The sequence below is a fragment of the Zalophus californianus genome, chromosome 15 (assembly GCF_009762305.2).
Source record: "Zalophus californianus isolate mZalCal1 chromosome 15, mZalCal1.pri.v2, whole genome shotgun sequence".
NCBI classification, from domain to species: Eukaryota; Metazoa; Chordata; class Mammalia; order Carnivora; family Otariidae; genus Zalophus; species Zalophus californianus.
The window spans coordinates 82,175,968-82,191,510 of NC_045609.1; the positions used below are offsets into that span (position 1 = coordinate 82,175,968).

Sequence of the window (15,543 nt, forward strand, 5' to 3'; positions counted from 1 at the left end):
CTACACCCTACAGATTAAGGCTTTCATTCCTTGGAGAAAAGGGTCTGGGTGGGGTTGCCTGCCTTTCTGTAGCTCTAGCTGGTCCCCTTGCCTAGCCTGCATGAAGGTTGCTTTCTTAGGGCTCTCACCAGTTTTTTATGTGAGCATCTGGTAGGGTCCTTGAAGAAAAGCCTACCAGACAAGGTAAACTCATCCTGTATCTGCAGCCCCCAGGGGCCCTTCACTCCCTCACCAGCCCTTGCTCAGCCTCTACCAGCTCATTAAATTCTTAGCAGTATCTGGGTCTGGCTGCATCTGCTGCAGACAAGGAAGTACTTCCCTGTCTCCGTCTGTCCTTAGTTTGCAGACTCAGTGCTTACCCAGCGACCCCAGCTCTTTGATAAGATTCATGCAGAGTCATGTAGTTTGTCAAGACGGTGGCAATCATACTTTTTCCTGCTGTCTACATTCTGAGAAGAAACCCTCTCCAGTAAATGCTTTCAGATAATTCTCTGTGGCCTGAGGAGAGCTTTTGTTTGGGCGGAGCACTCAGTCTTAGGTGCGCTGCCATCTCAGCCCCGTCATCCGTCCTCGGCGCGGCTCTGCATCCTGTCCCCGTACGGTCAGGGAGTATTGGCATGTGCGCAGTGGCTCAGCAGATGTGCCGTCTTCTGAAGAACCAAAGAACTAAAAGGCAGAGGAGACAGTGCAGGTAGTGAACCGCAGTTGAAAAATTTCGGCTTTTCCCTGTTCAACAAGAGCGGGTAAATTTTAAAATTTTTTCTTGGTTTCCACAAGGTGGCAGTATAAACATAGGATATGTGAGAAACGGTGCTTCGCTGATTTTTCACAAATTGACGGTTTGAGTAGTTAACTAACAGGTGATGGTTCGGTCTTACAATGTCTTTTATAAACATAACTGTCGGGGCGCCTTGGTGGCTCAGTCAGTTAAGCGTTCAGCTCTTCGTTTCAGCTCAGATTGTGATCTTGGGGTCGTGAGATCAAACCCCCAGTCCGGCTCTGCACTGGGCCTGGAGCCTGCTTAAGATTCTCTCTCCCCCATCCCCACGCGCTCGCACACACACTAAGAAATTAAATTAAAAAAAAAAAAAAAAAACAACTGTCATATATATGGCTTAAGCAGTTTTTATTTTAGTGGAGGGTCTTCTAACCTGTTTTTTCAGGTTATTAATATCCTCTCAAAAAAAATGCAACCTGAAGTTTTCATGCATGATGCATAAAGTCCTGTTTAGCTAATTTGTGTTCATTTTTCAAGGTTTATTAAGTAAAAAGACTGTTAAATGTGATACTTATGTTTATACAGTTTATATGTTGATAGGCTTCAAAACATAGAGAAACTGGTTACTAAGTCAGTGACCGTGTCTCTCCTGTGTCACTGGTCGCACATGAAAACATGGGATTTATCGTGAGGAGGGCGGCCACCGGTGCTGTCTCACCACAATCTGTGAGCCTTCCTGTTTGGAGTAAAGGGAGATCAGATCTAGACTACTACTTTTTTTTTTTTTTTTAATTTATTTATGTGAGAGAGAGCACAAGCTGGGGGAAGGGGCAGCAGGAGAGGGAGAAGCAGACACACAGGGCTCCATCCCAGGACCCTGGGATCATGACCTAAGCCAAAAGCAGACTTTTAAATGACCGAGCCACCCAGGCGCTCCAGAACTAGACTTTAAAAGAAAGGAAATAGTATGTTTGTGGGCTTTGTTTTGATTATTCTCTACCTGCCACAACCCTGCTTTAAAAAGAAAATAGCTTAGTAATTAAAAATCATAATTTTCTTAGACTCCTCTTACGACAACGTCCTCTTATGACAACCAGTGTTGTCCTGCTAGAAATGCTTGTTTTTTGTCTGTTGGGTTGTGTTTTCTTTTTGGATGAAGAATTTATTTACTCTTGTACTGTATTTTAATATTCATTGCTTTGGCAGATTGGAGCCTGTTGACCTTTTTTCATGGCTTTGGGGTTTCATAGAATGAAAAACTATGAAAAATAGAAGTAATCTCTGAGGGTTTGGAAAGCCCTTGACCACAGTGCAGAGAGCAGATCTTTTAGCTTTATGGGCTGTTCCTGGCCATTTAATATGTATGTTTAATATTTGGTTAAGATTATTAAAAGGAAAATAGAGGAATGTTAGTTGCCTTTGGAAAAAAGATAAGCCAATGAAATGTTGGGACCTTTCTTGTTAGAGTTCATGGTTCAATGAGACTATTGATGAGAGTTGATTAAGGATGGGAATCATTTGTAGAAATTGGAAGATGGGGTGCCTGGGTGGCTCAGTTGGTTAAGCGACTGCCTTCGGCTCAGGTCATGATCCCGGAGTCCGGGGATCGAGTCCCACATCGGGCTCCCTGCTCAGTGGGGAGTCTGCTTCTCTCCCTCTGCCTGCACCTCCCCCTGCTTGTGCTCTGTCTCAGATAAATAAAATCTTTTTAAAAAAAGAAAAATTGGAAGATGAATATTTAAGATTCAGAAAGAGGATCAGAACAAATCTCAGAGGGTTTTAAATTTATGATCCCAGCAGCCATCAGTTATCTTTAGGCCCCCAGCTAAAATGTGGTATCATTGTCCATGAAGAAAAACTCATTTTTGGAGCACTGATTAAGTACTACTGCCTTGATTTGTCAGGAGTTTACATTTCTTGTAAGATTATCAGAGGTTTTATAAACGTCAGCCCCACCCAGAAATTAAAACATAGCCCTCTTAGGCCCAAACTGTAGACAGTGAATGCATTTTGAACGATCACGTTTACTGTGCCACGGATGGTTTGAAAGGAAGAGAGATTTGCCTGATAAAAGAAGTTGGACTGGGGCGCCTGGGTGCCTCAGTCAGTTGAGCGGCTGCCTTCGGCTCGGGTCATGGTCCCAGGGTCCTGGGGTCGAGCCCCGCGTCGGGCTCCCCGCTCCGCGGGGAGTCTGCTTCTCCCTCTGCCTGCCGCTCCCCCTGCTGGTGCTCTCTCTGACAAATAAATTAGTAAAATCTTTAAAAAAAAGAAGTAGGACTAAGAGGGAGAAGAGAAACGGGGTTCTGGAGAGGGGTGTGTGGGGTCCCCACTCTTTCCAGCCTGGGCCCGCGGTCAGGCCCGGCACGGACAGCTGGGTCCTGCTGAGGAGGAGTCCTCACAGCCTGAGCCTTGATGTGCGCCCGCGGGAGCTTCTAGACTGCCGGTTTGCTCTCTGGCCGGCCTGACGGGCACTCGGGCAAAAGCAGAACATTTGTACGTTGGTGAATGGAAAGAACATAGCATTCGAAGTCAGAATATAATGTTTTGACCTCAATACAAATTATTTAGCCCTTCTGGGCCTTGGTTTTTCCATCTGTAAGGTAGGAATATTCTAAGTCCTTCCCCTTCTGAGGCAGTGGTTGTCACACGGCTCAGATGCAGACACGCACACTCTGAGGAGACGAGCCACTGTCCACAGTAGCTGGTCCCGTGTGACCAGAGGGTCTGTATTGCATCTGGACTCGTTTAAAAACGGGGGGGAGAAAGGATGCTAGAGATGAACTGCCATGTAATTAGTAATGTTTTCTACTAGTAACATAAGTATAATCTATTGATCTATCCTGTGGGGGACCTATTTTCAGGACAACTGAAGTCTTTGTTAAAACAGTTTTTAAGTGGAGTACGTCTAGGACCCTGCACCCGAGGGGCATTCTTCGCACGAAGTGGCACAGACAGTGTGGATACGTGGAGGTGGAGTAGCTCCCGAGTCTGGGGTCTGGGCTTCAGTCCGGCGCAGTTCTATCCCCACATTCAGGCTGGTTGATCTGAGGGGTGTCAGGCTCGGAGAAGGGAGGAAATCCTGGACAGCTCTGTGCCCTACTTAGCCTGTCTCCGCTGGATTTTCTGAGACATGCTGTTTCCTTCTTGTTCAGTGCGCGGCTTCTCCCCCACTCCTACCTCAGTGGAACGCAGGTGCCGAGAGGGCGGGGGCACTTGGTCTGGTTTGTCCACTGCCAGGAGCCGTTCCCAGTACACGGGAGGCACTCGGAGACTCGTAAAGAGAAGGAACATTGGTTCTAATTGATGCAGTGAAGTAAATGTCCACAAACAGGCCTCTAAGCAATAGATGCAAGACGGTTAAGTATGGACTAAACACGAATAGAACACCTGCTTCCATGTGAAAAGTGACGGGCTGTTCCTATTGACATTTTTGGATTTCTTCTTGAATTGGTGGGCATCGCTGTGCACTTCACAAGTGTCTTTGTTTTTGTTTTACTGCAGCAGTAATACTGAGGAAGATGTCCTCAAAACCAACAAGCAGATTTACTCCCAGCTTTTGAGAGCTATTGCCAACAAAAATGCAACTCTTCTGGAAAGAATCGACATTCTCATCCATTTGCTGGATCAGCTTGCTCGCGGCAGCGGCAGCGGCGTGCAGTGACTTGCGCCCGAGGCTCCGGCTGAGGAGATCCTGTCAGTGCCTTCTGCTCCCGGGGGCTCGTTTGTCCATTCGGTGCTTTGTTTCATTAAATATGAGGGAAATCTCCACCTACAACAGGCCCGGCAGTGGAAACACAGAGTTCTCTTTCCCATGACAGACAAGTCATGGCTGAGTTCTTTGACTTCTTCATTGGAAGTGCTAAAATCAGAATCAGACTTGGAGCTCCCAGCATTTGTTTCTTTGAGAAGTACACGGTACCTCAGTGTTAACAGACTTGCTTTGGTGGCCGGTACACTTCTAGGCATTTTTGAGGTATGTTAAGCTACATGGGTTTAAGATAATAATTATTTTGGATGATGTTACTTTGGTCAAGGGGACTTTTCTGCAAATGATTTTAGTGGTTCACATGGGTTAAAGAAATGTCCTGTGCATCTGCAGCATCTCCTCCTCAGTTGCACAGAAGGAAGCCCGTCCTCCTTCAGCTTCGGTGCAGGATTTGATGGAGACTGGCCACTGTGCGAGTTTCTGTATTTAGTGCATGTTCTGAAAGGATCCGCTTTTCTTTGACTTTGTATGACAGTTGATAAGAATAGGTACTACCCCCCCTTTTTTTCTTCATTTTAAACTTGAAACTGTGAATAAGGTAAGAAAACTATTTTGAATAAATAAATTATTTATTTAAAATGTCTTCGTATTTTTCCATTTCACGTTCTTCACTTTGAGTTTTGATTTGAACTGGTTTAGTGAATGAATTTTACAAAAGAACAATTAAAACTTTAAAAATAAAATTGTGCCACTCACTAAGTTCTCACCAGAACGTCACACTCATTTCTCGCCCCTGTTCCTGCGCGGCTCCTGTCCGGCTGCGTACGCACGGCGTCTGTTTTCTCCGTGCCTACAGCGTGCGGCGCTGGGCTTGTCCTGCCCCGTCCTACTAAAATCCGTTTCAAGGAAATGGAACAGAAATCAAGCATACTCTTTCCTGTCGGGTGGATGGATGGGACTTAGGTGCCTGAGGCCTTTGTAGACAGCCTGCCCTGCCTCCAAGTCCGCTGGCCTGGCCCCGAGGGCCACTCCGACCTCCTTCATGCCACCGGCAGACCCCTTTCCCTGCAGATCCTGCAGAACCCCTCCGCTCAGCAGCCACACCTCTCTGGAGGAATCTGAACTATAGTGAAAGTTGTCTGGAATAAGCTTGTTTTAAGTGGAGTTTTTACAGAGTGCTTTCTCATGCACTAAGACTTTGGGGGTGTTTTCCTTGGCAGTGTGTGGACACCTGTCCTAGCTCGGCAGAGCTCCTCCTGGCCACTGGCCGTTTGTCCACTTCCTTGTTACTTAGTTTGCACTTCCTTGGGACAGATTTGCATCCATTTTCAAACATCACTGAAGCATTTAAAGTTTTGACTAAGTCATAAAGCCAGTGCACAGACTCAGTCTCCTGTCAGGACGGCGTTCACTCTGCCTTCCCTGTTGGCGAGCACTGTCTCCTCTGGTTAAACCTGCACGCTTCCGTGGAAAAGATCCGACGCCGAAGTAAGCTGGCGTCAGGGATGTCGCAGCCCTGGTCTTGTTTTCTGGCCTCTCCTTGGCTGAACAGCCTTTTCGTCCAGAGGAGTATTTGTTTCTAAGCAAGAAGATACCAATTCTAAAGCTGTCTTCCCTTGTCCGAGCAAGAATATGAACATCCCTACAGGGGGAGAGAGGTCTTTTTCCATGTTTTTGTAATCTGCTGACTTTAAGTTCGTGCTGCTTAAAGTTAAGCTCGTGTCTTAGCTGTTACCTGAGAAGAATTGTGCCATCCGTGGCCTGACCACCGAGATGACTTGTTTTGCAGTTAACTTCAGGGCAGGGATGGAGAGCAGGTTGCCTGGGCACTGGGCTGGGGCGAGGAGGCGAGGGTCGCCAGCAACCACGGCGTCTGACTCTGGGAAGGACACAAGTGTGAACTTCACCTTGACTAGAAATGTGCATAGTAGGTCCCCTGGCACTTTGCCAGACTTGTGAAGATCGAGAAATACATGGGAAAACCTTCTGTACACAGTCACGTATTAGAAAAATATAAATTATTATGACAGGAATTGTGGACTGTAGTCAATTTGAAATCTGTGACTTTTTCCACTGAATGCCCCCAGGGAGCTGCGTTTCCTTCCATGACTGGATCCTATGGCTGTAGGTACGTCTCCGTCCACCCATGAAATCGGGGTGCAGGGGGGCAGGGGTTGGAAAGACGGGGATTCCTCAGGATTCTTTTTTTTAACCTTTCCTAAAAGACTGGCAAAATTATTCAGTGGATTATTTTTTTGCCTGAGAAATTCACTTTTAAATCAAGTATTTTAAAAGTTCAAGTAATGCTTTTCCCACGGGGTTTTAGCCTCATTTGCTTTGGTTATTAAAAATCTGGTTTGTTTTCTTTGTAAAAGAAATCAGACTTTCTCTTAGAAGAAAAACCCTTTGACTCCATTTGCCCATTTTTCTCATTACATGTTCAGGGTGGAGGTATGGACGTCACAAATGTCAAACCACCGCTCTGAAATTGACTGCTTCGGGAATAAGCCATTTGAAGGAAGCCAAGAATGCTGTTGTCTGTCCCTGTCGCTAACCACTTTCCAATATGCATTGCCTTTGAAAAAGAAAATGGCGTTGTGTGCGTAGGAGTAATAGGCTGAGTCTATATTCCTGAAGGGATGGTTCTCTGGGTCTATTCCCGGAAACACTTCAGTGATCTTCATCGGATAAGAATCAAGTACTTGATTTCTATTGACATCAAATGCAAACACCTGCAAAGCAAGGAAGAGCGTTAAGACTGGCTTTTTGGAAAATCACTGATTTTTAGGTTAATTTATAGGAATGAGTTAAGTAAATCTGTGGCTTTGCACCAAATTCTCTGGGCTTGAAGTTCTTCATTTTCCATATGATGGGATCTGCCATGGCCACAGAGGTCTGAGGCAACTGAGAACAACTTGTAACTAAGACCTTGAATTTCACGTAGGGGTGAAGAAGCAACACCAGGCTGGAAAGCCGCCTACTTACGAGGGACTCTTTGAAGAAGTAAATTAACTGCTTTCTTCGGTCATAAAAGGCAGTGTCCAGGGGACTTGGGATGCCAGGAAATCCTTCTGAAATCAATTTGGGGTAGCTTCTTCCTTGTTCATCTTCTGTGTAGGCCTGATCCTTGTCACTGTCATATCTCCAGTACTGATTTCCTGAGGGCCAAACAAAAAATGCTAATATGGTTTATTACCATTTAATTATAGCAAACCATGAAGAGGGACTGCTTTCACCATAGGTCTCAGCCAACCATGATGTTCTCCCGTGATCCCAGGATGAGGCAGGACCTCAGCCTCTAAGCAAAGCCTCCATTCAGACGAATGATTCCCCAGGTCTTGAATTACTTCTAGATTGATCCCGGCAATCACTGCTGCTATTAAAATGTTGGTTGTCAGGGGCGCCTGGGTGGCTCAGTCGGCTAATCATCTGCCTTCAGCTCAGGTCGTGATCCCGGGGTCCCGGGAACCTGGGGTCGGGCCCCAAGTTGGGCGCTCTGCTCAGCAGGGAGTCTGCTTCTCCCTCTGACCCTCCCCCTCTCGTGCTCTCTCTCTCTCAAATAAATAAAACCTTAAAGAAAAAAAAAAAAAAGACACACGCGCCCGCTCGGGCCCCTCTTGGCGTGTCTTTCTTTAAGATGACAGGGCGCTGGAGAAGAGGCTGCTGGAATCAGCTGCAAACTCTGGAGATGAACCTCACCAACCTGGTTAAGCGCAACAGTGAACTAGAAAATCAAATGGCCAAACTAATACAGATCTGCCAGCAAGCTGAGGTGAATACTGCTATGCATGAGGCAAAACTCATGGAAGAATGTGACGAGTTAGTAGAGATCATCCAGCAGAGGAAACAAATGATCGCTGTCAAAATCAAAGAGACAAAGGTTATGAAACTGAGAAAGTTGGCACAACAGGTGGCTAATTGCTGCCAGTGTCTTGAGCGGTCAACGGTCCTCATCAACCAGGCTGAACATATCCTGAAAGAAAATGACCAGGCCCGGTTTCTCCAGTCTGCAGAAAATATTGCCGAGAGGGTCGCTATGGCAACAGCATCTTCTCAAGTTCTGATTCCAGACATCAATTTTAATGATGCCTTTGAAAACTTTGCTTTGGATTTTTCCAGAGAAAAGAAATTGCTGGAGGGGCTAGATTATTTAACAGGTGTGAAAATACTGTGGTCTCCTTCCCATTTTAATGCTTGTCTTTTGGCGTTCTCTTACTTTAAGGTAATCGGAAAAGGACAGTATTTGTAATGAAGATGCTTTTATAACCTTTAAGACAATACGTGTATCCTTTTAGATAGAATATATTTTAGCTCATGTAACAGAAAAGAACGATGACGTGTCAAATACTTCTGGGGGCAGATGGGTATACCGTTATACCTAAAGGTCAAGAAAAAACAAGACATTGCTGATGGATTTCTCCTCATGAGCCTATCAGCAATATATTGTTGCTTGTTGTTGAGGGGGTTAGAACTCAGGTGGCAATTATGGAATATGAAAGGATGCCCCGCATAGGTACAGGTACCATTCAAATTGTTTTAAGGAAATTTGAGGATCTGGCAAATTAGGATGAAAAATGTAACAATTTTAGGAAATGAGGGAGGCAAACAGCCTATGAAAAATGCTGGCTACCTTCAGGATTACTGAATGGCCACTTCATGAGAAAAATACACAGGTTCAATAATAACTTTGCATTGGTCTTATTTTTGTTAACATATTAAAATAACTGTCCCTTATTGAACAACTAAAAAAAAAAAAGAAAGAAAACGTCAGTTGTCTTCTGTCGGGCACTCCAGCCCACTGGCACTCATCAAAAGCAAAAACAAAAGAACAAAAATCATGTGGTCTTTTTCACAGAAGATTCTTCTTCTTCTTCCTATATAGTCTCATGATTTTCCTTTTACGTGTTAGAGACCCGTGGGTTGTCCTGAGTCATTTTCCTACCATAATCAACCTAAGCCCTCCTCTTACAGAAAACAATCCTGATGCTTATGATGGGGTTTTACTTTTTTTTCAGGGTTTTAGAATTACATCGTTTTAGAAAAGAGCTGAAGTTGGTCCTCCAGATCACAGCCCAGGTGGACCCGGCGCAGGCCCCTCCTCCACCCACGTGATTCCACCCACTGTTCTCTGAAGCTTGTCATTTTGCTCCCTTTCATTTCAAGATCCAAATGCTAATTTCATGCTCTGAAACACCACAGGATTATTCTAAATTCTCCTTAATAGTTCCTAATCCTGACTATTGGCATACTGTCAGCAGAAAATAGAACAAATCCACGGGGTTAGATATTTCCGTGTTCGCAACTTACACGTCACAACCAGTTATACTCCTTAGCCACCAACCATGTGAGCCCCCGCTCCCTCATTCCCTCCCCGCCCCTCGCCGCCCCCCCTCCAAAGCTTTGCCATCGAAAAAGAACAGTGAATGACGTGTGTCCAGCCGGGGGGTGCGATTCACTCTAACTGGAATACTTTTTGAATTCAAAGTATTCACAGCAAGTTAACTTTAAGATGTCTTTAAAGCTCCAAGAATAAAATACAGCCATATGACAGCAATTCCCCCACAATGACCTAATTCTATAATTAAGAGTCTTTGTTGCCAGTATAAATTCTAGTCCAGGACTTCCTAAAGCACTGAATGTTGTGCTTCCAACCCTGAAAGATCTAAACCAGACAAGTCCACCCTGGGAAACTTCTTTATGTAACTGAACCAAAATAATTCTTCCTTTGTGTGATGTAAGGAAAATTAAGACCAAATTCATACGCAGGTTTCTTACGGCCAAATCTACATACAGCATCCTCTTGATTGGGCTCTTGCCTCACTGACTCCTGAGCGGTTTCAGGCAATAGGGTCGTATTACTAGGGCGTCGGGCAGAGACAGGGCGCACCCCTTACCTCTAGGGCGAAAGTCTGGGGAAGGGAAAGAAAAAGCAGCAACCACAGACTCGTGTGTGTGGTTAGACTCCAAGCATTTGGTTTGCCAAGGCAGCCAGCCTCCGTGACAGGGGCACAGAAGTTCTGGGCAGGGTGGTGTGTGAGTGAGGGAAAGCAGCAGCAAGAGAGCCTTGGCCTGCCTGCTCTGTGTGTCCCTCCCACCCCCGGGGCCCCCCACCTCAGTTTCTGCCTTCCAGCAAAACACTGATCCTGCCTGCTTGGAAACCACCGATTCCTCCCTGCCTGCTGGATGACATCCAGCCTCTGAGCAGGGAGGCTCTTGGTGCTCAGGCCGACCGGCTTTCCACCCTAATCTCATCCCGTGTGAGTGTCCTGTCACACCTCCACAGGCTCAACTGTCTCCCATCTGCGTTTTCACCCTCACCCTAAAGCTTTGCTTCTGCCTCCTGTGTCTCACCGCCCCCTCACCCCCATCTGCACCTCCCCCATCACACTATTCCCGGTGTCCCTTTCGGGGCACCCGGGGTCCTACGCATCCTCTGACGCTGGGGCAATCCCCGAGTTCTGGGTGGCTCCAGCATCTGGTTCCAGGTGGCTCCAGCATGCTGGCTCCAGCATGCTGGCTCCAGCATCTGGTCACCTTGTCCACTCATCCTTCCCTTCACCGCATAATTCTAGTGGTCAGCTTCTAAGGTCTTTTCTCTCCAGAACTAGTTAAAACTTCTATAGGGAGGGCCCTTTCTTACGGGTCTTTGGCAACCACCTCAGGGCCTGGCACAGTTGGTCCACTCATTCATTTGTTCCTTTGACGAATTCAGTGCCTTCTTACAGAGATCGGGGGATACAACACAGTCCCTGTGCTCACAGAGCTCACAGTCTGACAGAACAGACAGAAATCAGGTGAGTAATTGCAAGAGCATTATACTAAGATTCTTTGGTATGGAGCTCAAAACATTTGTTCTGAATGCATCTGTGTAATAAAAGAGATAGAACCGTCCAGAAGAAGCTCTACCTTTAAAAAAATAACGTTCGTCTCTTCTCCACGTCCAGAGGTGGACAAAAGCGTCGATGTTTTGTGTTGGGATTCCGTGCCAGCCACGGAGGATTTGGATAGGATCCCCGTAGCGTGTCCGGTTATTTCGATTTTCATAAAGCCAGTACCAGCTGTTGCGGAAAAAGTAGGTGCTAAATCTCATCATCACGGCTCCATGTTGGTTTCGCTCTTTGCGAATCCAGTCAAATGCAGTATCAAATGATCCTTCACATGAACCTGAGAAAGAAAAAAAAAGTCCAGCCACTGGTCACCTGGTGCAAAAACCAACAGTCGCTATTTTCATGTGTGACTCGAACAGAGACAACTGCGAAGCTGGAGTTTTCTGTTAAGCTGTCTCAAAGCAAGACGCCCCCCAAGACTGAAGTAGGCCTACCCAGCCGAGCAGGAGGAGTTGGAGGGGTCCGGGGGGCCTGCAGCAGTGCCGGCTCACATGGGCCGTTCTGGCTATTTTGTGCAGAAGATTACTCTCTGAGGTGTCTCGATTTTGGATGCTGGGTATGTGATCACCCTAAACATAACTAATGCCTCTTGATGGCTCATCTGACTTCACGAGAGGCAAGCAGTTTGGTTCTGGGCACACACAAGAGTAAGATTTCCTCTGCGGGAAAGAAATCCATCCTGGCATTTGTCACTCTCCAAACATGCTGAGAGCATCTTCGCATAGAATGGCTGGAGTGGAACAGAAATGGTGGTGCTCTCTGTTTTAAATGGAAAAGGGGAGAGTAGCTTTCTTTCCCCTCAGCCTCAACGCTAGGTCATTCATCACTTCCATTAAATAATGAACCGTTAACTCTTTGGCCTGAATAACTGAAGAGAGATTAAAGTTGATCCTGGCAAGGCTCCCACTGCTCTTTGCCTTGGGACGGCAAGGAACTTCTCCCAGGGGCTTCCCAGCGCCTGCAGCGCCCATGGGAGGCCACCGCCTGGGTGGCCCACTGAGCTCTAGGAAACCACCCAGTTACCCTCCGTCCTCCCAGGGACATAACGTGGCACAGGGAGGAGGGAACATCCATGGGAGTGCTTTGCTCTGCACCAGTGGCTACCCTTGGGGCACGGCCACCTTGAAGGAAGAGCTCACGATCATCCAGAACAGTCTTACCATACAGTTTTTGAACTGCTTTTCTGTCTGACCAGTCCAACTCAAACACAGGCTCCTGGGGGATGTAGTTCGGTTGCATTATGGATCCTGTTCTATAGGTGTGAGGCAGGCCGAGTACGTGGCCAATTTCATGGACGGCCACCTAAAAGGGAACACAAACCACGGGTGCGGTGCCAACCCTGGGTGTCTGGGAGTCACGTGGACCCCCCGCCCCCCACTCCAGGGGCAGGCCTGTGCTTTAGGAGGAGCGGCACTTGTTAAGGAGAAGGGGAGCGATGGGGAGGATCGGGGAGCTTTCTCAGAAGGCTGTGGACACCTCCCCCGAGAAGCCCTGGCGTTCTGCACTCCAGCCCGTGCTGCATGCCCTTTGCCTGGTCCCTCCGCACAGCTGCAGACTGCTTACTTTGAGAAGGCTGATGCCCGCGTCACTGGTGGGAGGTGTGAAGTGTTCATCATCGTCAAAGTGGATGTCGCCCAGGCGCCAGGCATGTGCAAACTCCTGCCCGCTGCCATCAAAAACCCGAGGACAGCCCAGGTGCCGGCCTGGCAAGGGGACAGGGAACACGGACACCCGAGGGTTCGCGGCCTCCAGGGCTCACAGTCCAGGAGCAGAAGCAACCACTCCTGGCTTGTGCAACAGTGTGGTGTCGTGTCTGAACACTTGGAAATAGCTGCCTAGCAAACCTGTGGGAGCCCAGAGGAGTGGGGGCGGGGGGGGGGGGTGCCATGCAAAGGCTGAGGGAGGAGACAAGATCTGAGCTGGATCCTAACAGCTGAGCGGTCAGGACATGAAGGGGGTGCTGCCCGACAGTCACGTCCCTGCCCTGTGTACAGTTTTCAGCAAGCCTCCTGTGTAGAGCTCACAGCAGGACAGTCAATCCAGTCAGACCAGCAGGGCAGACGTGAGCATCCCTAGCTCCCAGACGGGGCTGCAGAGAAGTTACTTTCTCCAAACCCACCCAGCTAGGAAGTGGTGGGGCCTGCTGGTGGGGGCCAGCAAACCACCGGGCTAGTGTTCCCCAGGAGTGGCGGGAAGGGCCAGCCAGGCCAGGGTCGCGCCCTGCTGGGCTCGCCGAGGTCTCTGCTGCAGGCCTCACTGGGCTGATCTGCTCAGAGACAAGCGGAGGGCCCGCACTGATGTCCCCATGTGACCGCTCCCGGGGGGGCACAGGGAGACATGCCGTGCCCTTCCCAGTGAGTGGTAATAAAGCAGCACCTACAGAGGGTTTGCCATCCGCCCATACCCCTGGCAGGTGCCACCTCGGACACCCCAGGAGGCTTCGCAGGTGACTGGCGCGGGGTTCTCCCCCTCGGCCCGGTGGCCCCCGGGCTCCCGGTGAACGGGGCCCCACCGTCCGGCCGCGTGGGAAGGCAATGGCGCGCGGCCCGCCTGCAGAGTCTTCGCCCTTCTCACCTCGTCCGAAACCCAGCTTTATGTCCACGGCGGCTCCGGGGGCGGCCAGGTCCTCCCGGAAGTCCAGCGGCATCACCTCGCTCCACATCCGGAAGGCCAGTCTGAGGATGTGCCTCTGCTCGTCCACGGCCAGCTGCCCGCTGGCGCCCTCCCCCAGCAGCCGCCAGGTCAGCGTCCTCTTGGCGAAGGCCCGGGTCCCCCCGCGGGGCGCGGCGACCTCGGGCTGCGGGTCCCCGGGCGGCGGCGGCGGCCGCAGGAAGCGCTTGGGCCGGGCGGGGCGCGGCGGGCGCGACGGGGGCCCGGGGGCCGGGGGCGGCAGGGGCCGCGTGTCGGGGACGCCGCAGCGCGGCCTGTTCATGGCCGCCAGCGTGGCCGCGTCCAGCCGCCCGCTCGCCGGCAGCGCGTTGACCTTCTGGAACCTGCGCACGGCCTCGGCCAGGGCGGTGGCCCGGGGGCCCACGCGCCGCGCGTGGGGGCTGGGGCCCCGGGGCCCGGGTCCGGGGGGCGCGTCGGCCCAGCCGTACTTGGACAGGAATCGCTGCGGAAGAGAGGTACCGGCCCGCGGGGCGGGGGTCGCGCACTGAGCGGCTGGGACGCGGGCGTGTGTTTGTGTCGTGTACTAGGTTTGTGCAGGAGACAGGACGCGCGAGGCCCGGAGGCCCTCAGGCGGGTCTGCGTTCGCCGTGCCAGCGTTTCTGGTCGGCGGTTATCGGTTGTTTGTGGGAGGCCCCTCACCTGAGGCGGTGTGGCCGCCGTGCACGTGCCTGCGTGTGCGCGTGTCCGCGAGTGTAGGTGCCCGCCGATGGTGTGCACGGGTCCGCGGGCCTATGTGTGTACGTGCCTGCGTGTGGTGTGCACCAGCCTGCGCGTGCACGCGCCCGCAGCTGCATGCGCCCGCGTGTGCCCGGGAGTGGCCGATGCCGGGGCTGCTCCTACCTGCGCGGCGACAGGGTCGGCGATGGGCTGGGCCCGGCGCAGCGGGGCGGGCTCCAGGTCCGAGCGGTCCCGGCTGTGGAAGAGTGGCTCGGGCCGGGCGGGCCGGGGGGCCGCGAGCCAGCAGAGCAGCAGGGCCCGACGGACGGCGGAGGCGGCCAGCATGGCCCCGGCTGAGCCCTGCGCTCCCGCGTCGCCACCGTCCGTCCCGTCTCCCTCCGGAGGCGCAGGCCCCCGATGCTTTTATATGAGCAGCCCCGGGGAGCCGCGCGTTTCCAAGGCCTTCTCACCCGGGCCTGAAGCGTGCCCACCAGGAGGCCCAGCCGGGCCGGGGCGCGCAGCCCTTTGAAGACCCCAGGAGCACGCTTCTTGTTGGGGTGAGAATGTTTGCGGCATCCCCGGGTAATTACATCCCGACCTGGCAGCCGCCTGCCCATTCCACTTCTGTGGTGGCGGGCTCGTGGGCAAGCTGCTGCCTGAGTGAGCTGCGACCGGCCCTGGTGGCAGAGGCGCAGAGCCTCGCCCCTCACAGCCTGCTGGGGCCCGCTGCACCTGCGGCTTTGCCGCCTGACCCTCCGTTTGCTCAGAGTTTGCGTCCATTTTCTTTCTCGGTTAGCTGGGCTTGGGGATGATTTGTATCTCTGATCTCTTGTTGTTGTTAAATAAAGGGAATAATCAGTATAGGAAGATGTAAATTTCGGAGGAAATCCAGTGATTCAGATGGG

General features: G+C 50.6%; 2 protein-coding genes across 6 annotated transcripts in view; one reads left to right on the forward strand and one right to left on the reverse strand.

Moving 5' to 3' along the window:
• Positions 1-5,043, forward strand: part of EDRF1 (erythroid differentiation regulatory factor 1) — a 40,915-nt gene extending 35,872 nt beyond the window's left edge. For 2 of the 5 annotated variants that reach the window (XM_027595891.2, XM_027595892.2), the window contains exon 24: positions 4,220-5,041. In XM_027595891.2, coding sequence (XP_027451692.2) covers positions 4,220-4,379 — 160 coding nt within the window. In that variant the 3' untranslated portion in view covers positions 4,380-5,041. Of the gene's footprint in view, positions 1-4,219 lie in introns of all 5 variants that reach the window. The other 3 variants (XM_027595890.2, XM_027595888.2, XM_027595889.2) reach the window with 3 other exon arrangements.
• Positions 5,044-5,369: 326 nt separating this feature from the next.
• Positions 5,370-15,159, reverse strand: MMP21 (matrix metallopeptidase 21). The gene is made up of 7 exons (XM_027595904.2): positions 14,822-15,159; positions 13,886-14,423; positions 12,875-13,014; positions 12,472-12,613; positions 11,331-11,588; positions 7,410-7,582; positions 5,370-7,156 (listed from the first exon to the last, which is right to left on the reverse strand). Exons 1-7 carry the CDS (start codon positions 14,981-14,983, stop codon positions 6,857-6,859), a joined length of 1,713 nt encoding a protein of 570 aa, XP_027451705.1. The 5' UTR covers positions 14,984-15,159; the 3' UTR covers positions 5,370-6,856.
• Positions 15,160-15,543: the final 384 nt, after the last annotated feature.

Excerpts from the sequence above, each read along its gene's own strand:
- MMP21 (XM_027595904.2), bottom strand. The coding sequence starts at position 14,983 with ATGCTGGCCGCCTCCGCCGTCCGTCGGGCCCTGCTGCTCTGCTGGCTC. Across the intron at positions 13,015-13,885 it reads AAAGCTGGGTTTCGGACGAG|GCCGGCACCTGGGCTGTCCT; the intron begins GTGAGAAGGGCG and ends TCCCCTTGCCAG. Across the intron at positions 11,589-12,471 it reads AGCAGTTCAAAAACTGTATG|GTTCATGTGAAGGATCATTT; the intron begins GTAAGACTGTTC and ends TTTCTTTCTCAG.